Source organism: Protopterus annectens, chromosome 4.part1, assembly GCF_019279795.1.
Source record: "Protopterus annectens isolate FY-2018-M chromosome 4.part1, PAN1.0, whole genome shotgun sequence".
Classification (NCBI taxonomy): Eukaryota; Metazoa; Chordata; order Ceratodontiformes; family Protopteridae; genus Protopterus; species Protopterus annectens.
Genome location: NC_056734.1, coordinates 994,046,591 through 994,071,630, shown reverse-complemented (window position 1 = coordinate 994,071,630; position 25,040 = coordinate 994,046,591). Strand labels below are relative to the sequence as shown.

General features: G+C 43.7%; 1 protein-coding gene across 5 annotated transcripts in view; it reads right to left on the bottom strand.

Moving 5' to 3' along the window:
• The window catches only part of LRCH3 (leucine rich repeats and calponin homology domain containing 3), a 3,082,729-nt gene that overhangs the window by 2,025,084 nt on the left and 1,032,605 nt on the right, over window positions 1-25,040 (bottom strand). For all 5 annotated transcript variants that reach the window (XM_044070695.1, XM_044070696.1, XM_044070697.1 and 2 more), the window contains exon 5: window positions 23,800-23,936. In XM_044070695.1, coding sequence (XP_043926630.1) covers window positions 23,800-23,936 — 137 coding nt within the window. The remainder of the gene's footprint in view (window positions 1-23,799; window positions 23,937-25,040) is intronic.

Sequence of the window (25,040 nt, the reverse complement as noted above, 5' to 3'; positions counted from 1 at the left end):
GCACTCTGTGAAGACCCCGGGCGGAGTAGATAAGCCAAAGGGCAGTGCAGAGAATTGGTAGTGCATTGAACCTGCTATGAATCTGAGGTATCTTCTGCAGTTTTGTCTGATAAGGACATGCAGGTATGCCTCCTTGAGGTCCAAGGTTACGAGCCAAGCTTCCTTCCCTAGCGTGGGAAGAAGCTGCTGTAGTGTCAACATTTTGAATTTTGGAACATCCAGGTAAGTGTTTAGAGAAGAAAGATCCAGAATGGGCCTCCAGGCTTTGTCCTTTCTGGGAACCAGAAAGAGTCTTGAATAATATCCTTGTCCTTGCTCCTGTGGTGGTACCTTTTGAATAGCTCTCATGTCCATGAGTGCTGTAATTTGTTTTTGAGCCTCTGCCCATTGATTTGGTGGCAGATTTGGCATTCCTTTTAACCTTGGCAGAGTTTGAAAGTGGAACCTGTAACCTTGAGATACAATGTTGAGAACCCATTCGTCTTTGGTGATCATATGCCAATTGTGATAGAAAAGTGCCAGTTTTCCTCCCAAGGGAGCTGCCATGAGAGAACTGTTTGGCAGCTGCAGTGGGAAGTCATTCGGGCTGTTTTTTTATATGGTTGGGGCCTGTCTTCCCCTTCTTTCTGGGCTGATGCACCCCATTGTCGAGGCCTGTAAGGACCTTGTGGTTGACCTCTACCTCTTGGACGTCTGTATCTGCCCCTTTGAGGTCTGTCTGCAACTGGAAAGGACCGATTCTTTGTTGGCCAATTTCTGCTGAATCGAGGAGGCTGAACCTGTAAGAAATCCTTCACCGTTTGCATAGATTTTGCCTTATCCTCCATTTTCTTTAATACCTCTTCTGCCTTAACTCCAAATAACACATTCTGCTGCAAAGGTGCATCCAAAAGTTTTGCTTTAACATGATCTGGTAACATATGTTCTTTTAACCAAGTATGTCTTCTAATGACAGAACCTGTAACTGCTGCTCTACAGGAGGCCTCCAAAGAATCAAAACCACACTGCAAAGTATGGTTTCCCACTTGTTCAGCTGCATGCAATAAATCCTGCATTTCCTTAAGATTAGGAGGATCTGAGTCTGGAAGCATTTTTTGTTTCAACTGAGACAGCAAATATTGCTGATATTTTAGCATGTGAAACTGGCAATTTAAGTCCCTCATTGCTAAAGTTGCAAATGTATATACTTTCTTCCCCCATCTGTCTAATGCTCTGGAATCTCTGTCAGAGGGGAATGGATTCTTTGCTGATGAGGCCTTAACCCCTTTGGGGCCCTGAGAAATAGTTTCAGGGTCAGCAACAGGGCTTTTATAAAGGAATTTGTGAGAGTCAGGGACTCTGTAGTATCTGTCAGGCTTAACTGGGGCTGGAGGTAAAGAATCAGGATTTAAGGTGGATTCAGTAGACACATCATCTACAATATCTAACACTGGCAGAATTGCAAGGGGTCTGTGTTGAGGTAATAAGAGGAAGTCTCTGAGCCTTTTCTTGGATTCTGAGTAATCCTGGCCCTCCCAATGGAAATGCTCCCTCATGGTATGTAAGGTTTCCCCAAAGGAGTAGTCCTCAGGCGGAGAGGCTGATGGAATTGATTCCTCAGCATCAGAATCCTCATAAGGGGATAAAGAGTATCCTAGGTCTGAGGATGAATCTGAAGAGATGGATACCTGGTCGGATGAGTCAGTCTGCATCCTGTCTAGGCCTTTTATCAGGAGGGGGATGGGACACCCTGATCAATGTGATTAGGTCTTCGGCCATTTTGAGCATTTGTTTCTTAGGCATGGAGGCCTGTCCTGGAGAATGCTGAATTTGTTTCTTTGTTTTTAAAGGAGGTTTAGACTTAGCAGAAGATTTAATGCTTAACTGAGTAGGTCTGAAAACACCCTCTGAAGCTACGGGTTTGTTCAGCTACTCCGGATCCCTCTGAGGGGTTAGTCTCAGTAGGCTGAAATTTTTGTGCATCTTAAGGCCCAGCCATCTCCACATGGGAGTCAGAGGTGGCCTGTGGTTCTAAAGAAGCGGTCGTAAGGGGCTGCGAAGGTGCCTCGCTGAAAACCGGAGAACCGGCGACTGGCCTAGAAGAGGCTTCGTCATCAGTTTTGGGCCTTGCATGCCTGTCCTTGTCTTTGCGCTTTTTATGTATTCCGGTCGTCGGTAATTCCGATGGCATGGTGTAATTGAATTTCCTGCCGAAATAATGTCGGGCAAAGTCAATCCGACGTTTAATAGTGCGCTTGTTAAACCTAGCACAAAACCGATAACCAGTGACGCCGTGGTCTGGGCCTAGGCATGGGATACAATAACAATGGAAATCCTTATGAGGTATTTGCTTCCCACAAGAAACAGAGTTATTAACTTTTACTGACATCGGTCTGAGGCAAGAAAAAGTTTCCCCAACAGGGTACTTAGCTTTGTAGAAGACTTCGGTTCTGGATTCGGAATGAAAATCTCAGGAGTCGGCCGACCGGCACTTGCGAACTGCTTTTGCTTCGGGCACCGCACGGCAAGAAAGACTGAAGAAAATGGCGTCGACTGCATCTTATATACCCCTGGCGCACTGACGTCAAGGAAGAAGTGACAGTAACCGACACCGGACCAAGACTTTGGAACTCAGGCCAACTGGGGAACCGCCTGACGGCAGGATAACCCAAGTGTAATGACTGCAGCAGTGTAACACGATGAACATCAGAGAAATGCAAAAATTTCCTGAAATGGGGATGAATAGGGATGTGAATATAGGCATCCTTGAGATTCAGAGAGACTAGGAAAGGCTGAGGTTGAAGAAGAGGAAACAGGTTCTGAAGAGACGACATTTGAAAGGAAGTGTTGAGCTGTGAAAAATCCAGAGGGGGCCTCCAGATGCCTTCTTTTCTGGGAAACAAAAACATTCTGGAATAAAACCCCTTCCCACTTTGAGGAGCAGAAATTGCTTGGATGGTGTCTTGAGACAAAAGGCTCTAAAAGTACATTGGGGAAAAAAGGGTAGCTGTACCTGAGGAGGTTGAGGAATGCCCAAAAAGGAGGGAAGGGATTTCCACACCGTGAAATAACTCTGACAAATGATGGACAGGGTCTATATTAAAAAAAAAACGAAAGTTTTAAAAAAAGAACGCTCACGAGTGAAAATGTAGGACAATGAAAGGGATTTTTTGGGATCGCAGTACAGTGAAGATTGGAATATTTGCCCTTTCCTCACTGCAGTGCGATCTCTGAGTTGGAATATATGGTTAGCAGGGGGTGTGGCGGGCACAGCCCCCCACAATAAGGAGTTTGAGGTCTTGCATTTTCAGTCATGTGAGCGTTCGTTCATTAAAACTTACATTTTTTTTTTAATATAGACTCGATGGACAGAACCCAAGAATCCCGAGTGATCTTTAACCAATTGTGAAGATACATGGAAAGATGAAGAGATAAAGGAATGTGACTTAGGAGGGAGGGAAGAAAGTAGTCAGACAGAACCTGGCTAGTCTGGAAAAGGAGGCTTCTGAGTAGACTTAGTAGGAGGAGCCTTTCTAGAACCCATTTTACCTTTGAGAGAAGAGCAAGACTGTGTATGTACAAAGGCAGGCTTAGAGGGATAATTCCTCTGAAACTTGGGAACAGTGGAAACAAAATTACATTTCAATTCCTGCAAGGCCTTACCCTTCTGTAGGGACTTAAAAAAAAAAACTCAGCAGCTGCAAAATCAGAGAGATTTTTATTGTCAAGAGGCGCATCTATCAATTTAGCCTTAATATCATCAGGCAAGGGCTGGAGGCAAAGCCAAGAACACTGTTTTAACACGGAACCAAAGACAGCAGTGCTAGAAGAAGCATCATCTGTATCATGGCTACATTTAATAGAATGATTGGCCACTTGAGAAGAGGAGCCCAACAAAGAGAGGGCCGAAACCTTCCCCTCAGAATCAGAAAAGTCATAAACATAAGGCTAAAGAAAACAGCTAAAACGTACCTGGTCTTATGGGACTAGTAGTTAACAGTCCGAAAGGCCAAGGTAGCAGCAGTGTATACCTTTTGCCTAACTTTCCATGGCCCTACTGTCCTTGTCAGAAGGAAGTAATTTAGTAGAAGGCAACAATCTGGAAGGTTTGTCGGAAGAAACAGAGAGATCAGCAGAAGGATATTTGTAAAGAAACTTAAAATCATCAGGTACCTTATAAAACCCATCAGGTTTTTAGGGGCTTAAAGCTGGGAACCAGGAGCCTCAGAAGCTGCTGAAAAGGTGTCTAACAAAGCAGCAAAGGAGAGCAGGGACAGCAGAGGGCTTAGGAAACTCCATTTGGTGAAGTTCATACCACCTGTTCTGGACATAAGAATCCTGGGTACAGTCCCATTTAAAATATTCCATCATGCAAGAGATGGTATCTACAAAGGAAAGCTCTTGAAAAGGAGAATTTGGGCTAATGGAGTCCTCCTCAGAACCACTGTCTAATGGAGAAGGAATCTGAGAGAAGTGGGCCACAGACACTTCTCCAAACTCCAATTCCTCATCAGAAGAGTCCTTCTCCCTAGGCCTTTTAAGTGGAGTAGATGACCCGGGGGGGGGGGGGGGGGGGTTATTATGGAAAACAAAGTACTCAAGAAGTTATACCTTGTGAGAAACTTCCTGGGGAGGCTTCAAGGCCATGAGAGCATTAAACAACCCCTGTGTAAATCCTGCCAGTCACACGGACGATCATTAGGAGAAGGGGAAATACGTTTTGTTTTCTGCTTCTTTTTCAAAGGGACATCAGCACTAAAGATCTTATTGGGTTTGGACCCTTGCCGACACTCAATCAACATAGTGGAATCTCCTCTCTAACAAGAATCTGCAGAACATCCATCAGTCCCCTCAAATATAATCAGCCACTGTCCCCCCTCAACATCCACAATGGATGCCTGCAGAGCCTCTGAGGATGTGCAAGAAGTCGGATCCATACTAGCCTCAGAAATGGCTGAGGCAGAGGAATCCAATGGAATTAACAAGACAATCTTCCAGGCTTTCACCAGCCTCAAGAGAGATGTCCAGGGGAGATGATACAGCAGCCAAATCCAGCCTAACTTTTTTGGTCTTCTTCTTGGCAGATGACCAACACTCAGGCCAGGAGAATTCCACCATTACATCCTGCACCAACAACGTAAGACACTGGTTCTGAAGGTAGACAATCAGGAGCGACAACTACAAAGGATCTTAGGGACAAACACTTGACAAATCAGGCACAAGGTATAGTCGTGAAATGCACCCAAAGTTAGACAAATCAGGTAAAAAGTACAATGATGAGACACACCCAAGAAAAACACTGCTCCTGACAGTCCTTATGAGGAATCTGTCTCCCACACTGACATTTTCCCTTTTTGAATGATACACAACTTGGCAACAAAAAGAAAAAGGACAAGATAAGAAGAAAAACTCCAACAGGGCACTTATTTGAAATCTGCTTGGCAACCAGAAGAAACAAAGGAGGTTTCAGATTGATGATCAAAGATGGAATTTGGAATGGCAGCAAAGAAGCTCTGAGGTATGTACTTCCATACATCACTTTCATGCCCTATGCCATGAGTGGTAAACATGTGTGTGATGTACAACGTCCTTGATAACTAAGTGTTTGGTATACTGGCCAGATGTTGAGCTACCCTTGGCAGGGGATCCCTTTAGTAAGGAATACTGCAACGGTGATATGGAAAGACATAAATCTTTTGGAGAAGAAAATAGCTTTAAGAAAAGCAAGACTTGAACAATTTATGTAATGTTGCTTTGATTATATAATATACATAAATATAGTACAGTTGTGTAAGAACTTAGTATAACAGTAGATGTCCTACTGATCACTGTTGCATTAGTCTTAACAGATGGGTTTGTAGCTTGCCGACATCCAGCCAAGGTACCACAGTTTTACCTTCCTAGGATGTACATTAGAGTGATGACCTCGGCTAGCAGGCATCAGGGTATAAAACTGGATGTAAATACAAGGTCCTCAGACTATCTCCAAGCAAACAGTGGCCTGAAGAAAACAGAGGCTGGAGATAGGTCAGCTAGGAGGGACCCCCTTAGAAAGACTGTAAAATTCTGGGATACTGAGTGTGTGTTTGTGCATGTAAGGCTTAGTGTCTGTGCCAGTAAAGAGAAAAGAGAAGTGGGATAGGGTAGGAGGAAGAAATACTGCATCAGTGATCAGTAGGACATCTACTGTTATGGTAGGTTCTTACACAACTGTACTAATGTCCTGACTGAGTCACTATTGCAATATTCTTCACAGATGGGTGATTCCCAGAGCTGTACAGAGACAGGGTGCCAGGCTTAAGGGGAAAAGTAGACAAGGAGTCCAGGACGCCAGAAAGAAAAGTTCTGACAAACATTGCCCTAGACCTAAAGAAGGCATCTAGCTTCTATTGCTTTGTGAAGATGTAAATAGAAGACTAGGGCTGCTGCTTCTAAAACAGACCTGGCATCCACTTCCTTGTAAAAAGCCACCTGATGAAGCCACTGCTCAAGTAGAGTGTGCTTTTGGCCAGGTGGGTAAAGTCTTTCCATGGTGAGAGTAGCAGAAGGAAACAGCCTTTGATAAAGGAAGCAAAAGATTGTCTGGAAACTGCTTGTCCTAACCTGGAACCCAAAAGAGACAAACACCTGAACTGTTTTTCTGATACCCTTAGCTTTGTCCAACAAAAACCTCAACTATCTGTGAATGTCTAAAGACTGCAATATTCTTTCTCCCCTATTTTGGGAATTGGGGAAAAGATAGGCAGATTGATTGCCTGGTTGAGGGTAAGCTCACTAACCACTTTTGACATGAAGGATGGACTGGCTCTGAGATTTACCCTGTCTTTGTGGAAGATGAGGAAGGGGAGAATAGCCATGACAGCATGTAATTCTGAGACAACTGTGAGATGAAGTAAAGGCTAGGAGAAGCACTGTTTTCCAAGTGCAGACTAAGTGTAGCTGAAGCAGCCAGTTCAAAAGGAGGTAAAGTCAACTTTTCAAAACAAAATTAAGGTCCCAAGGAGGGGTGATAGGCTTCCTTGAGAGTTTAAGGTGTAAAGCTCCTCTCAGGAAAAGCTTAACCTCTGTCCAGCACATTAGATGGGGTTCCAATGGTAGGAAAGCATTAATGGCAGGAAAGCGACACTCAATGGAAGAGTAAGCCAACCCCAAAATGTAACAAGTCACACAAGTATTGAAGTATTATGGGGGCGTCTGATAGAAGGGGTTGGAGTTTGCGTTTAAGACACAGGTGGAATATCTATTCCACTTGGCTGTTACACTTGCTGGTGTTAGTTTCCTGGCTTCTTGTAGGATTCGAACAGCCTCTTCAAAAAAGTTGCGACTTGGAGGGATTAGATTCCTATCATCCATAGGGTTAGACTGAGTGAGGCCGCACTGGGATAAAGGAGCTGCTCTTTCTGTTGGGTGATTAGATCTGGTTTTGGAGGGATTCTCCAGTAATTTCTCTTTGATAGGTGAAATGGGAACAGGAACCAGTGCTATCTTTGCTAGAAAGGTGCCAAAAGCAAGAGTTTTGAAGATTTCTTCTGGACCTTGAGGAGGAGCCGTTTGAGAAGAGGTTGGGGGGAGTGTATGCATAAAGGAACTTCCCACACAATGGAAGGAGAAGGCATCTGTCCTCCAGGCTAAAGGTAATGGATTCTGTGTGCAGAAAAGTGGGATTAGATGATGCTTGGAGGAGACAAAGAGGTCTACATGAAGAGTACTCCATCTGAGGATTATAGCTTTGAGCACCTCTGTGTTCAACGGCCATTAGGATCCTCCTAGTCACTGTTTACATAGTCTGTCAATAAATCCTGTTGAGAGGGAATGTATGTCGATAAAGATTAAGATTCATCTGAAAGGCTAGCTGCCAGATCTCCTGTACTAGCCTGCAGAGGGGACAGCACCTTGTGCCTCCCCTGTTTATGTACCACATCTCTGTGGTGTCGCCTGCATGCATCAGTAGAGTGTCTGGTTTCCAAAGATGTGAGGAAGCCTATAGGCTTTGTAGAAGAGCCCTCCTTTCCTTTAAGTTGATGTGTTCTTTTGAGTAAACAGGGAGTCCACTTCCTATGCTTTTTGTGCTCTCCTGTCAAGCCCCCTCCCATGCCCTGTCTAAAGAATCTGTACACAGGGCTTAGCTGTGCGGGGCTGGAGTGAATGAGAGGCCTGGGTTGAGCATAACCTGTTTGCTCCATCAAAGGAGTTCTTTCTTGATGCAAGGAAGGACAGGAATGTGTGTATCAAGAGGGTGACAGTGTCATGCCACACTGACTTCAGATATCACTGTAATTTCCTCATGTGTAGTCTGGTGAGGGGTAGAATAGGGGTGGTGGCAGCCCTGAGAGCTTGTCTGGCTGAGCAACGATCCTCGCTAGAAAGTATTAGGAATTCGATGGTGAAAGAGGTGACCATATCCTGAGGAATAGAGGCATGCATAGCAGACTTGCCCAGACTGCATCCCAAAATGGTAAGGTATTGGGTGGGAATGAGCTGTGATTTTTTTTTGTAACTGATGAACACAAAAAGTCAAAAGTTGCACAGTATAATGAAGTTGATTCTAATGAATGTCCCTGGATAAAGCTTGAATAGAAGATCGTCTAGGTCAAGGAAAGATTTCTATGCCCAGAGTGTGGCAAAAAAAGCCACTACTGGAGCCAGACACTTTGTGAAAACCCCTGGAGCTGTAGAAAGGCCAAAACGTAAAGCAGTAAATTGAAAATGTGATGACTCAGTAATGAACCTGAGAAATTTTTTGCATGAAGGGCAGATAAGGATATGAAGATAAGGATCTTTTAGTTCTAAGGATACCAGAAAAGCTTGAGAGAGAATGAAAAATAGGAGAGTTTGTAAGGACAGCATTTTCAAGGAGAGCACTCTCAGAAAGGTGTTAAACCTGTAGAAGTCCAGGATGGGTCTCCACTGACCTCCTTTCCTTGAGACCAGGAAAATCGTGGAGTAAAACCCCTTTCTAGAATAGGATGAAGGGACCTTTTCTATGGCTCCCTGGGCCAGTAAGTCTTGAAAGATGGGGTCTAGCATCTGTGCCTGGCTGGGAAAAGGAGGAGGAGGGGGGTTTCCTCGGGGAATTGGCAGTCTTTCTCAAGACTCAGAGTAACCCTCCATGATAATACTTAAGACCCATCTGTCTAAGGTTATTGCTTCCCAGACGGGAAAAGACAAAGACAGTCTTTTTAAGAGGGGAGTGGAAAGGTAGACAGGTTGAAAATAGTCACAGGGGTCTACAACATAACTAAGGCCTCCCAAAAGAGGTATCCCTCAAGTTTTTTTTCTGTGAATCTTTTCTTAGGAATTTTCCTTTGCCTATGAGGAGTTCTAGGATGTCTCTTAGCAAAGGAGGTGGATTTTGGTAGAAAATTTCTATACCAGGAAACTGCAGACAGTAGACAATACAATCTGACGGCTATCATTCATTTTCTTGACCTGTTCCTGCAAAGCCTTGAACAGACTGTCAGCTTGCAGCCAAAAAAAAGATGGTTACCCAGGATAATTCTAAAATCTTAGACTTGAAAACTTCTGGAATAAGTTAGCCTCGCAGACAGGCAACCTGGCTTATCACTGAGCCAGTGGCAGCCGCCCTGGAAGAGTCATTCACAAAATCACAGCTACATTTTATACTGTGCCTGGCTATTTGAGAAGTTTGGGACATTAAAGACTGCATATTCTGTTTTGACTCTGGAATCTGTGACTCTGTGACTGTCTTGCTTAAGGACTTTAGCACACATGTAAGTATTTGGTCATTTGAGTTTGGTGGTTTATAGCTCTGAAAACTAAGGTGGAGGAAGTATACTACCCTACCTGTCCATAGCTTACATATCCTTGTCATTGTGCCAGGGAACATAAGTACCAGGGAGCAACTTGGAAGGTTTATCTGAGGCCAGGGAAACTGCAGCTGGGTCTTCCACAGGGTTTTTATAGAGGTACTTGAGTTCATCAGGAACTCTGCAGAACTTATCTGGCCTTTTTGGAGCAGAAGGTGGAGAATATGGAGCAGAAGAATTAGCCTGAAAGGCATCCAGGTAAGCATCTAGCACTGGAGGAACTGCAGGAGGAGAACAAGTGCCCATCTCTAATAAGTAATACCTTTTTTGCATGTCAAGAGACCTGTCTGAACTGCCATTCAAAATGTCTCATCATGCTTTGTAAAGGTTCTCCAAAGAAGACTTTTACCAAGGGGGAAATCTGGAGATAGGGTCTCCCCTCATCTGAAGAAATCTGCTCTGGAGTGTGTAACCGGGATGACTAGTCAAGAGAAAAATCCAAATCCTTGTATGGTTCCTCATCAGAGGAGGAGGAGGAATCATCTAAGACCTATTTGTGTGGTGTGGCATGAGAAAGATGAATCACAAAGGAAGGTGGCTTCAGCAACATAATTGCATTGAATAAACCTTGAGAAAAATCAATCCATTCTTTCTCCCTGGACGCAGAACGGGATGATGAGCGTTTAAGTTTTTTTTTTTTTTTTTTTTTTCCTTTTTAGAGATGAAATCTGCCTGTATTAGCTTAAGGGACTCAGGAGCCTTGGCACATTTCTATCAAGAAACTGGGGATCTCCTCCTACACAAGGCTATATATGAGGGATTCCTTGAGGGCCCTCTGACGTAATAAGTTGTAATTTGAAGGAATCAGTTGATTACAAGTCTTCACGAGCCATAAAGTACAGTTTTGTACCTACCATAAATGTAGATGTCCGATAGATATGCAACTGCAGTCCTTACATGTGGGTTGTCCTGCCTCAGGCAGCCCTCGGTCGGCCGGATTCCAAAGTCTGGGTCCGGTGTCGGCTGATGTCGCCTCCTCCCCGACGCCAGAGCGGCTGGGATATAAAAGCATCAGCCGACGCCATCTTCCTCAGTGTTTCTTGCCCCAGATGCCAGGTGCCCTCCAAGGAAGGCTAAATTTAGAGCTGGATAAAATTTCCAGACATACACAATAGCAATCAACAGATACACCATAACAGATATCCCCAGCTAAGTATAAAAGGAGGGAAGTGGACCCAATACACAGAGGGGAAGGAGGGAGGGAAAACCTGACTGCAGTTGCATATCTATCGGACATCTACATTTATGGTAGGTACAAAACTGTACTATGTCCTTCAAGAATGCAACTGCAGTCCTTACATGTGGGTTGAATACCATAGCCAAGCTGGGGGTGGTAGGCTCTAAGATAAGGATGGTGTAGCTAAAATGCCCTGCAGGACTGCCGAAGCAAAGCCTGCTCGGGATCTGGAATATAAAGGCAGGTTGTAGTGCTTGGAAAATGTATGCACGGAGCTCCATGTAGCAGCTTCTAGAATGTCCTTTGTAGCCATCCCTCTTAGGAAGGCTGTGGAGGTGGCTGTAGCTCTGGTGGAGTGTGGCCTAATATTGGCTGGCACACCCTTTCCATGGAAAGAATAACAGAATCTGATGCAATGTCCAATCCATTTTGAAATTGTTTGTTTGGAAATTGCCTTTCCTCGCACTCCAGGGGCGTATGCTACAAATAGTTGGTCAGACTTTCCGTTGGCCTTTTTTTCTGTCCAAGTAGTAGCGTAGTTGTCTGTGAATGTCCAAAGTGTGCAGCAGCTTTTCCCCTTTATTTTGAGGATTGGGGAAGAAAGTAGGCAGGTGAATTTCTTGATTTAGAAACACCCTGGATATCACTTTTGGCATAAAAGAAGGATTGGTTCTTAAAGAAACCCTGTCCTGATGAAAAATGAGGAATGGAGGTACTGCTATGAGGGCCTGTATCTCCGAAACTCTTCTCGCTGAGGTAATTGCCAACAGGAAAACTGTTTTCCAGGAAAGAAATTGCAATTCTGAAGATGCTGCTGGTTCAAAAGGAGGAAGAGTTAATTTTTCCAACACAAAATTGAGGTCCCATGCAGGCACTGGTGGTTTTATGGGAGGTTTGATATTCTTTATCCCTCTTAGAAATTGTCTTAGCAAAGGATGTGAAAACACAGATGGATCAGTGTTGTATTTTGCTGAAATTGCTGAAGCGTGTATTTTTATTGAAGAATAGGAAAGTCCATTATGCAACATGTCTGCCAAGTATTCCAAAATCTGTGGGATGCTCAAGTACTGATGCATCCTGTCCCTTGTTGGTATTCCAGATGTTTAATCTCTTCCATTTGGCTGAATAAGTCTTTCTGGTGGAAGGTCTGCATGCTTCCAGTAATATCTGTTGAACTTCCTTGGATAGAGAGATATTGGGGGAAATCATGTGACCCCCCAAGCTGTCAGCTGCAGAGATTGCAGGTTGGGATGAACCGTCCTGTAATTGTGCTGATCAAGAGTGGAGGCCATTGAGGTAGGGGCCACGGCTTGGTGCAAGTTATGCTCCTTAATAATGGATACCAGTGCTGCCTTGGCCAATCTGGAGCTATTAAGATGCCTTTCGGTTGCTCTGCTTTGATCTTCAGTAACAACTTGGTCATTAATGGTAGAGGTGGGAATGCATAGATTGTTAGGGAGTTCCAGCTGAATGAGAGAGCATCTATCCTCCAGGCTTGTGGGTGGTGTGTCCTTGAGCAGAACTTTTTCAGATGATGATTGAGGTGGGAGGCAAAGAGATCTATGTCCGGCCTCCCCCATGCATGAGTTATTTGAGCAAAAATGTCTGGATGCAACATCCATTCGTGCGGATCCAGGATGTTTCTGCTTAGACTGTCCGCCAGAACATTGTCCTTGCCCGGAACAAACTGGGATTGCAGCTGTATGTTCAGTTTCAGGGACTTTTCCCAAAGAGCCATTGTTAGTCTGCAAAGGGGGTATGAATGAGTACCTCCCTGCTTGTTTATGTACCACATAACTGTGGTGTTGTCTGTCTTTATTAGTAGATGACCTTGTTGTAGATATTTTCCGAAGGCCTCGATTGCATGCATTACTGCTAGCATCTCTTTTTGATTGATGTGTAGATGTAGTTCCTGGGGAGTCCAATGCCCTTGAATACATCTGCCCTCCATGTGCGCCCCCCCCCCATCCATGGTCTGAGGCGTCTGTTGTAATGGTTTGGCTTGTTTGAGGTTTGTTGAAAGGCATACCTTTGTTTAACTGGCTTGCTTGGGCCCACCACAAAAATTCCCTTTGTAGACATGGGATGAGTGGGATAATTGCTTCTAAGTTGTGGCTGTGTTGAGACCATAAACATTTTAGGTACCACTGTAGTTTTCTCATGTGTAGCCTTGCCAGTGGAATCAGTAGAATGCAAGATGCCATGAAACCCAGGGCCTGCAGGATTTTCCTTGCAGTCATCTGGGTGAGCTTTGCTAGGCTTTTGAAGTAAAGTGGTAGTTGTTCTTGCTTCTCTTCTGTGAGGTAAGCCATTTGTGATTCTGTGTCTAATTTGGCTCCTAGAAAAATTATTTGTTGGGATGGCAGTAGTCTTGATTTTTGTAAGTTGACTGTGTATCCCAAAGCCTGTAGTAAGTGAATGACATAATTCAAGTTTTTTGTCAAGGCTTGCTTGCTGTCCGACAGTCGTCCAGGTAAGGGTATATTTGTATCCCCTGGAGTCTGCAATGTGCAATTACTGATGCCAGGCATTTCGTAAATACTCTGGGCGCAGTAGATCAGCCAAAAGGCAATGCTGAGAATTGATAATGCTCTGACCCTGCAAGAAATCTGAGGTATCTTCTGCAACTGTGTCTGATAGGGACATGCAGGTATGCCTCCTTGAGGTCCAGAGTAACCAGCCAAGACCCCTTGCCCAGCATGGGAAGGAGTTGCTGTAGCGTCAGCATTTTGAATTTTGGTACAATGAGAAAAGTGTTTAGAGCGGACAAGTCCAGTATAGGTCTCCATTGCTTTTCTTTTCTTGGAACAAGGAACAATCTTGAGTAAAATCCCTGGCCTTGTTCCTGAGGAGGAACCTTTTCTATAGCTTTGATTTTTCTCAGCTTTGAAACTTGTTCGAATGCCTCTGCCCTTTGATTTTGTGGCAGGTTTGGCATGCCTTGTCTTGTTGGTAAAGTATGGAAGTGGAACCTGTAGCCTTTGTCTATTATGTCCAGAATCCATTTGTCCTTTGTTAAAATGTGCCAATTTTTTGAAAATAAGGATAATTTTCCGCCTAAAGGTGCTTCTCTTTGAGTCTTGGTCGGCGGTGTCAGAGTCAAGTCATTGTGATTGTCCCTGTGGAGCAGGGGAGGTCCCTGTGCTACCTTCTCTGATTAGTCGGTTGCCATTGGCGTCCCCTGTAGGAGCCTCTGTATTGCCCTCTTCCTCGGGCACGCCTGTTTTTTCCCCTTTGGAACTTGTCAGTGTCCGGAAAGGACCAGTTCTTAGAAGGCCAATTCCTGCTGAACCTAGGTGGCTGAACCTGGAGGAAATCCTTGACAGTTTTCACTGATTTAGCCTTTTCCTCAATTGATTTCAATACATCCTGAGCATTAGCACCAAATAGCTTGTGTTTTTCCAGAGGTGCATCTAGAAGCTTTGCTTTAACATGATCAGGCAATGCCTGTTCTTTCAACCATGCATGTCTACGTATGACAGCCCCTGTCATAGCTGCCCTACATGAAGCCTCCAATGCATCATAACCACACTGAAGGAAATGACTGCTAACCTGCTGATTGTTATGGACCAAATCCTGCAAGGCCTTTCTAGCTAAAGGCTCAGGAGAGGCTAACTTTTTCTGCAAATCATCCATCAAGAAATCCTGATACTGAAACATATGAAAAAGGCAATTAAGGGCCCTCATGGCAAGAGTGGTGGAGGTATAAACTTTTTTGCCCCACCTCTCCAGGGCCCTAGCTTCCCTGTCTGAGGGTAAAGGGTTTTTGGTCGTGGATGTGGCCACCCCTTTGGGCCCCTGGGAAATTGTTTCTAGATCAACAGAATGGGCCTTAAAGAAATGTTTGTGAGTTTCATGAACCCTCTAGTATCTGTCTGGCTTGACAGGAGCAGGAGGGAGAGAATCAGGAGAAGCAATCGAATCTGAGTACACATCATCCAGTACATCTAACACTGGAGGGATAGCTAAAGGCCTATGTTGGGGAAGCTTAAGGAAAGTACGAAGCCTTTTCCTGGAGTCAGAGAATTCCTGGCCTTGCCACTGAAAATGCTCTCTCATGGAGTGGAGAATTTCCCCAAAAGAAATATCCTCAGGAGGAGAGGCAGAGGGAATAGAATCCTCCGCATCAGAATCCTCGTAGGCCTGGAAGGACTCTTCCTGGCTATCTGAATGATCAGAGTCACCAGAGGCTTCATCTGAAGAAAAGGTGTCTGTATGCTCAACCCTGGGCCTTTTGTCAGAAGGTGGCTGAGAACCTCTGTCAGGATGGGCCTGGGAACCTCTGATTAGAGATATTAAATCTGCAGCTAAAGTCATGATTTGTTTATCAGTAGTGGGCTGAGGCAAAGCTTTAGGAGGGTGAGACTTAGCCTAGCTAGCAGCCTTAGCACGTGTGTAGGCCTTGATAGACATAGACATAGGGGGCCTAGCAGCCCCACGTGCTGGAGTAACCTTGTCCACCGGAATAGTCTCAGGCAAATCTTGGCCTTCAGTTTCTGGAGGAAAAACAACAACCGGCACCGGCGCAGGCTCTGGGGCCGGAGTGATTGGTAAAGCGGTGTCGTCGGTCCGGAGCGGTGGAACAACCACCTCAGAAGAGGCCGATGCACTCGCGGTAGATTTTGGCGTGGTGTCGGTGGAAGTCGCGGGCCGAGAAAGTCGGTCCCGGTCCTTCCGTTTTTTGGAAATATGAGGTGTCGGTTGTTCCGACGGCATGGTATAAGAGTATTTATCGCCAAAAAAGTCTTCAGCAAACTCTGCCTGGCACCTGAGAGTGCGCTTATTGAAGCAAGCACAGGCGGCACAGGCCGAGACGTCGTGGTCTGGGCCAAGGCAGGGAAGGCAGTAAGAATGGAAGTCGTTATGAGGTACTTGTTTACCACAAGACAAACAGTTATTAACTTTTTCAGTTTTTTCTGACATCGGCTGAGGCAAGAAAAAGATCCCCAACGGGGTGCTTAGCTTTTTGATGACTTCGGATATGTAAAACACAGGAGCTGACCGACCGGCACTTGCGAACTGCTTCTGCTTCGGGCACCGCACGGCAAGAAAGACTGAGGAAGATGGCGTCGGCTGATGCTTTTATACCCCAGCCGCTCTGACGTCGGGGAGGAGGCGACATCAGCCGACGCCGGACCCAGACTTTGGAATCCGGCCGACCGAGGGCTGCCTGAGGCAGGACAACCCACATGTAAGGACTGCAGTTGCATTCTTGAAGGACATCAGCCTCCAGTGGGGGGCATGATAGATGGCCTATGAGAAAGCAAATGTCCAGGCCTTCTACCATGGTGAAGTGGATCAAGCATTCCAGATGCTGGGTGTCAAGGAAAATTTTAAGTGTGAATAGCCCAGACCAAAGAGTTTTAGGAACTCATGAATGACAAAGCAGGATTTATAATCGGGTTCTGGACACAGACAGAACAGGCACTTAGTGTGCAAGTCTTTGTTTGGAGCTTGTCTACTGAACTTACACTTCCCCTTCCTAGCTGATATCTAACAAAAATTAGCAAAACAGTCAAAAATTTAGAAGGAAGGATCCCCAACGGGCCACTAATCTGATGTGACATGCTATCGTATAGAGCAGCCAAACAAACACAGTCTGTTCAGTGCAACAACCTGTGTTTGGGCTGGCAGTGAAACAGTCTAAGGATCTCATATGCACATCAGATTTTATACCCCAATGCCTATGAGCGGAGGACATCACCCAGATGTACACTCTAGGAAGTTAAAGCTTTGGTACCCCGGCCCGACATCAGAGAGTTAAACCCCCATCCATTAAGAATACCCAACAGTGATTCACTCAGAATGTGTGATGTATAATATTTATAAATGTGAACCTGTTAATATGGTTTGATTACTTTTATATAAATGTAAGTTTGCCTATGTCACAAGTGACAACTCATTACAGGTGTTTAAAAGAACAGGAATAATATTAAAGGGCCAAGCATGCATAAACTATATAATTTATCCCAGACCACTCACCATATTATACTGCAAAGAGAAATATTAAACTGCAGTGCATCACAAACACACTGACTCGCACAGACTGCCACACTTTGCTGTGGTTTAGTAACACAAGAGATAATGGTGTGAAGTTGAATGGATTAATAATAATAGTTCAACAAAGAAAAAAAACACACACACACAGCATTAATGTTAATTTGTGTAACAAAACCCAAGTGTTTTGTGAAGCAAACTGTCTATCAGTTAACAATGAAATCTTAATTCCATTATACTTAAGAAAAACAAGAATCACTCTAAAGAAAATTAAAAAGTTAAACACAAACTTGTTAAAATTAATATACTTTTACAGCAGAACAAGCTACTCCTCTGCACCCTACTGCTTTACATTAAAATCCTGATGCCAAAGTCTTTAGGTGTTGGACATGCAGTTCTGCAAAAAACTGGACTTCCCTTTTCCCAGAGGTTGCCCCAACAAACATACATCACAGTACCTGTTCCATTTTCATTAATTTTTGTTTGTCAACTTTAAATACAAAATTTTCTGCTCAACTTGAAACTTTTCCTGTCTTAAAAATGTTGGCACTTAACTCCTTTGGATGTTTTACTTTCAATACTTCTGACTGCTATGGTTTAAGATTTTGAATGTGAACAACATTCAGTATCCAACAGTACCTTCTTTGACACTAATGTTAAGATCACATAAGCAGTTAGTGCACAGGATTAATGCTATGACTTGGTAACAAGCTCCTTCCTGTAGACCAAGGTTTGACTTATATGCTGAAGTCAGCTGAGAAAAATCAATCACAGCAGAGACAGACGTGTCATGCAATGACCATCTCTTCTCTAGAAAAATTTCCTCTCCAGATCAAGCAACATGACACAACATCTTCCCTGAAGAAGGGCTTAGACATTCGATGGGCATTCATAAATACCCCCCCCCCCCATCCAATTGGCCTGGCCCCTCCTTCAAAAAGGAGGTAAGGTCTAAAAGTTAGATATTGGAAAGACAAATGGCCACATGCCTCAGATTCTTTGTACGTTCTATGATTCCATTTTACTTCTACAACAATGAGAACCTCACTTAACCAGATGATTCTTTTAGGTTACCCCTGAAATGCAAAATTTAGGTCTAGTGGCCTCAGCTGGTTAACAAAAAAACAAAAAAAAATACAAGCTCAAAACAGTGATTAACCTTCCTCCCCAACCATTCATAAAGTACAGTTGTGTACACATACCATAAATGTAGATGTTCGAGTGTATTCACTGTTGCAGTCATTAAATTTGGGTAATCTGCTGGCAGGTTGCCCTCAGTCAGCCTGATTAACAAAGTCTTGGGTCCTGCGTCGGTTGCTGTCCCTTCTTTATTGACGTCAGGTTGTCAGGGGTATAAAACATACAGCCGACACCATTACATCAGTTTTTCTTGCCCCAGATGTCAGGTGCCCCCCAAAAGGGGAGCAAAATATATATAAAAAATTTAAAACACAAAAATATACCTCCAAACAAAAGCAAATACACCAAAAAGGATTTTAAGTGTAGTAAAAGAAAGGAGAGGCATAGTAAGAGAAAAAAACAGGAGGCTGGAGGGAGGGTAACCAGGACTGCAACAGTGAATATAATCGAACATCTACATTTATGGCAAGTGTACACAACTGTACTATGGTCTTCGTGTTTCACTGTTGCAGTCATTACATTTGGGCAGATTCCCAAAGCTAAGGTTGGGAGGATGGATTTATACAGCATTAGGACCGGCTATAAGGCCCTGCAAAACAGCAGTGGCAAAGCCAGCTCTGGATTTAGAGAAAATTGGTAAATGACAGTGCTTCGTGAAAGTATGAACTGAACTCCAGGTAGCAGCTTCTAGAATATCCCTTGTAGGAACACCTCTGAGAAAGGCTGCAGAAGTAGATGCAGCCCTGGTGGAATGGGATCTGATCCCATGGGGGATAGGTTTTTCCATGGTGCTTATAGCAGAAATGAATACAATGGCTTATCCATTTGGAAATGGTTTGCTTTGAAATAGCCTTTCCCTCTGCCCCTGCAGCAAATGCTACCAGCAGTTGTTCATATCTTCTTCGAGATTTAGTCCTGTCCAAGTAAAATCTAAGTTGTCTGTGTACATCCAATGAATGCAGAATTTGCTCCCCCCTTGTTCTGTGGATTGGGAAAGAAAGTTGGCAAATTAATGGACTGATTAAGAGCCACATTGGATACCACCTTGGCCATGAAGTGTGGATTGGTCCTGAGTGACACCCTGTCCGCATGAAAGATGATGAAGGGCTCCACTGCCGCAAGGGCCTGTAATTCAGAAATCCTTCTAGCCAAAGTGATTGGTAAAAGGAAGGCTGTTTTCCAGGAAATAAATTTTAGGTCTGCAGTAGCACCTGGCTCAAAAGGAGGTAGAGTGAGTTTCTCGAATACAAAGTTAAGGTCCCAGGCAGGAGTTGGAGCTCTACTGGTTGGTCTCAAGTTTTTGACCCCTCTGAGATAAAGCTTTAGCAGAGGATGAGAGAAGAGGGGAGGTTCTGTGTTATAATGAGCTGAAATGGCTGAGGCATGGATTTTTATGGAAGAAAAAGACAGGCCCTTGGGAAGCATCTCAGTTAAGTATTGTAAAATCTGAGGTATATTGGGCACTGCTGTGCTCATCCCTTGAGATTGATTCCAGGCACAGAATCTTTTCCATTTGTCAGCATAAGACTTTCTAGTACTAGGTCTTCCCGCCTCCAAAATGACATCCATCACAGGTTTGCTGAGGGATGCCAAGGGGGAATTTAAGTGATTAGCCAAGCTGCAAGATTCAATGTTTGGAGCTGACGGTGCAGAATTTGGTTGTTCTGCTGAGACAGTAAGTAAGATGTCTGAGGCAGGTGCCATGGAGGAATTTGTGACAGACTGCATAGGAGTGGGTACCAGTGTTGGCGAGGCCAGTCTGGAGCAATCAAAATCATTTTTGGTTTGTCATGTTTGACTTTTAGTAGAACTTTGGAGAGCAGAGGCAGAGGGGGAAAGGCATAGACTGATAGGTTTCCCCAGCTGAAGGACAGAGCATCCGCTTTCCAGGCTTATTTGTGAGGAGTTGTTGTGCAAGATTTGTCCAACTGGTAGTTCTGGGGTGAGGCAAAAAGATCTATTTCTGGGCTCCCCATATTGCATGTCAACATGCTGAAAATCCGTGGTTCCAGTTTCCATTCGTGTGAGTCCATGAGATTTCTGCTTAGTTCGTCTGCCAAAATATTCAGGTTTCCTGGCAGGAATTGGGTTTGTAGTTGAATTTGATAGCTCAAGGCCTTGTTCCATAATGCCATGGCTAGTTTGCAGAGGGGGCAGGAATGTGCACCCCCTTGCTTGTTTATGTACCACATAACCGTGGTATTGTCTGTCTTTACCATTAGTTGTCCTGGATGAAGGTAGTCCTTGGAGGCTGTCAGTGCATTCTGTACAGCTAGCATTTATTTTTGATTGATATGAAGGTGCATTTGATTTGGGCTACATTTGCCCTGAATGCACTTCCCTGCCAGATGAGCCCCCATGCATACTCTGAAGCGTCTGTAGTTAGGGTTTGGGCGGCAGTGGGTGGTGTGAATGGCAGTCCCTTGTTCTGGTAGCAGGCTTCTGCCCACCATAGGAACTCTAGTTGCAGGCAAGATATGATAGGAATCATTGTCTCCAGGCTGTGATAATGCTAACTCCATAAACCTTTTAAGTACCACTGAAGTTTCCTCATATGCAGTCTTGCATATGGAATTAGAAGGCGGCAGGAGACCATGAACCCCAAAGGCTTGCAGTATTTGTCTTGCAGATAAGCAGGGTTTTTGTGGCCACCTGTCTGAAGTAAGTCACCAACTGAATTTGCTTTTCTGCATAAGGAAAGCCATCTGGGCAGTTGTATTCAAGCTTGCACCCAGGAATGTAATTTTTTGTGAGGGCACTAGTGATTTCTTTTCGTTTATGGTGTACCCTAGACAAGTTAGAACCCTTTTTACAAACGCCAGATGTTTTAAAAGAATGGACTTGTTTACTGCCTGAATTAGACAATTGTCTAGGTATGGATACATTTGAATATTTCTTTGCCTGCAAAATGCAATTACTAGAGCCAGGCACTTTGTAAATACCCTGGGCACAGTAGATAAGCCAAAGGGCAGTGCAGAGAACTGATAATGCAAGTAGCCTGCTTTGAAGCGGATGTATCTTCTGCAAGATTCCCTGATTGGGATATGCAGGTAAGCCTCTTCTAAATCTAGAGTTGCCAACCAGGCATCTTTGCCTAGCATAGGAAGTAACTGGTGAAGAGTCAGCATCTTGAATTTTGGAATGTCCAGATAGGTATTTAGAGTAGACATGTCCAGAATTGGATGCCATAATTTGTCTTTTCTGGGTACCAGGAAAAGCCTGGAATAGAAACCTTGTCCCTTTTTCTCTTCTGGTACTAGTTGAATAGCCCCCATGTTTAAGAGGGAAAGTACTTGTTTCTGAGCCTCTGCCCACTGATTTGGGGGCAGGTCTAGCCATCTGTTTGGAGTTGGCAATGTGTGGAAATGAAACCTGCATCCCTGGGACACTATATTTAAAACCTATTTGTCCTGGGTTATAAAGTTGCCAGTTTTTTGCATGAAGAGCCAGGTTCCCCCCCCAAAGGAGCAGCTAACAGGTAAGTGCTTCATAATTTTAAAGGAAAGTCATTGAGACTGTTTACCATAAGGAGGTGTCTTGTTGTTTCCAGATTTGGAAGCGGAGGCACCCTATTGCTTAGTTCTGAAAGACCCTTGGGACTAAAACCTGGTGCTTTTGGAATGTCTTGTACTTGTAAGAAATCTTTCACAGTTTGCATAGCTTTAGCTTTATCTTCCATCTTTTTTAAAACTTCTTCAGCCTTATTGCCAAACAGACGGTCCTGCTGCAAAGGAGCATCCAACAATTTTGCTTTAACATGATCAGGCAGAGATTGCTCCTTAAGCCAAGCATGCCTTCTAAGCACAGACCCAGTAACATCAGCCCTGCAAGAGGTCTCCAAAGTATCAAACCCACATTGCAAAGTATGTTTTCCAACTTGTTCAGCTGAATGCAATAAATCTTGTAAGTCCTTATTTTCCACACAGTCAGAAATCAACATAATTTTCTGTTTAAGCAGTCCCATGATATGCTTTTGATATTTTAACATATGGAATTGACAGTTTAAAGCCCTGATTGCCAAGGTTGCAGAAATATAAACCTTTTTACCCCAGCTATCCAACGCCCTGGAGTCTCTATCAGAAAGGGTAGGATTTTTAGCAGTAGAAGCCTTAATGCCCTTGGGCCCTGGAGAAATGGTTTCAGGGTCCGCAACAGGATTGTTGAAAAGGAATTTGTGGGAGTCAGGAACCCAGTAGTATCTGTCAACAATGTCTAGTACAGGAGGTATAGCCAAAGGCCTATGATGAGGAAGAAGGAAATCCCTAAGCCTCTCTTTGGATTCAGAAAAATCCTGACTTTCTCAGTGGAAATGCTCCCTTAAGGTATGTAAAGATTCCCCAAAAAAAAAATTCCTAAGGGGGAGAAGCAGAAGGAATGGAATCCTCTGTATCAGAGTCCTCATAAGTAGGTATGGACAAATCCTGTTCATTAGAAGAGTCAGAGGAAACAGAGTCCTGTTCTGAAGATTCACAGTCAAGTTCAGCCATAGGCCTCTTAGAAGGGGGTGGTTGACTACCCCTGATTAGAGTAATTAAATCTTCAGCCATTTTGATCATTTGCTTTTTAGACATAGGGGCCTAAACACGTGGCCTGGGCGTCGGTTTCTTAGACATAGATCGAGATTTTGGCCTTAAAATTGAAGTTGGCGTCGGTTTAATATACAAATCTGTAGGCCTGAATACACCCTCAGAAGCAGATGCCTGCACAGCAGCTCCAGACCCATCCAAGGCAGAGACATCCGCGGGTTCCATAGGTGAAGTATCTTGTGGCATACCGGACTCTGAATCGGTCTCAGTAGAGGCCTGCGAATCAAAAGTAGCGGGTATCAGGGGCTGCGAAAGCGCCTCACTGAGTACCGGCGAACTGGTTACTGGCTTAGGAGAAGCGGCGGCGGTGGTTTTGGACCTAAATGGCCTGTCTCTGTCTTTTTCTTTGCGTTTTTTCAGTATTCCGGTAGTCGGGTGGCTAACCAATGTCATTTCGGGATAATTAAACCGAAGACCGAAATATTTAGAAGCAAAAATATACTGAATACTGACAGTGCGCTGATTAAATAAAGCACAAAATCGACAGCAAGGTACGTCACGGTCAGGGCCTAGTCAAGGAATACAGTACGAATGAAAATCCTTATGAGGTATTTGCTTCCCACAAGTAATACAATTATTAACTTTTACTGGCATTGGTAAGGAGCAAGAAAAAGTTTCTCCAACGGGGTAGCTTTAAGTTAACGACATTGGTTCTGAAACTCAAAAATGAAAATTTCAGGAATCGGCCGACCGGCACTTGCAAACTGCTTCTGCTTCGAGCACCGTGCGGCAAGAAAGACTGATGTAATGGCGTTGGCTGCCCCTGACGACCTGATGTCATGGAAGAAGGGACAGCAACCGATGCAGGATCCAAGACTTTGTTAATCAAGCCGATTGAGGGCAGCCTGCCAGCAGATTACCCAAATGTAATGACTGCAACAGTGAAACACAAAGAACATCAGCACCTTATCATCAGTTACTGTTAACTTACTTAGTCAAACAGTACCACACTAACAAACTACAGATGAATTAAAATAAAGCACAAGCCATGTACAGTATTTTGTCAGTTTTACGGATATTACTACTCCATAATTACAAACACAAAGCAGCTATACCCTTCCCATGGCAAATTAACAAATTAATTGCCACTTACCTGTGCTGGAGGTGACTGCAATGGGTTATTGTCCAGAATAATTGCTTGTAAATATCGGAGGTTTCTGTAACAAACTGGGATGGATGTGATTTTATTGCACGAAAAGTCTAACCGAACCAAAGGCAATTCTGCAAGCTCTAAATGGGAATAGGAACAGAACAAGTACTTTGCAACCATATTTTTTTTTAAAAAAGCAAACACACACACAATGTTTAAAAATAAAAATGCTAATTTAGAAATTGCTGCAAATTAAACAGACATTGTCAACTCCATGACAGAGGAATAAAGCCCTAACTATGACCCAGACAACATGACCTGAAGTTATATCACAACTACAGAAAAGCCAGACACAGACAGTGAGCATGGTAGACCAACTCTGACTTGTCAATCCTGATGTTGTCACGATCCAGTGTACAATATGATTGAAACCAGTGTGAACAAGGACAATAATACACACTGTAGAGACAAAAGTAATGATCCTGTATAGTAATCATTGTAAAGTTTATTTGAAAACACAAACATAAGATCTATGCGTATGTGTGAGATTAATGACAAACAGGGACAAAAATCCCTTAACACACAACTACTGCCAAAAGACAAACTAACACCACCTGACAACATTCAACTGACTTAAAGATAACAGATGACCATTAGCATAGCATGTTCATAAGATGCATAGATGTACAAGGGTATACAAACTTTTCAGAACAAACAAAATGTATAAACATGATTGGCGCAACTAGTAAATAACCGTTATTTGCCTACAAAGGATCAACAAAAATTTACTAATGGATACGGACTACAAATTAAATCTGCACAACTAAAGCTAAGGAATTGCAGATAGTCTGCAACTCAGTACATAAGTAATAAAGGAGTGTCTTCCCTTGATCTTGGCAAAAAGGATGGGGAACACTGATCTAATAACAAGAGAGAGGGTCGCACTACAATTTAATCTCCATTGTACTTGTAGAAGTCTATGTCTTTCCAGAGGACAGCCTGTTGTAGACTTTGGCCATAAAATACTGTATAGAGAGAAGGATGCTATTCATTTGTTAAGAAGTGAGATTGTTGATTTTTAATGTAATTCATCAAACTTATTTGGTCAATGCATGCAGAATTCATTACAAAGAGATGCTATACATGTAGGTTTTTGTGTGTGTGTGTGTGTGTAGGATTTGGGCTGGGTTGAGTTTATGATGTTTGATGTGGTATCGGTAACAGTAGAGTAAGGAGCTTTTCCT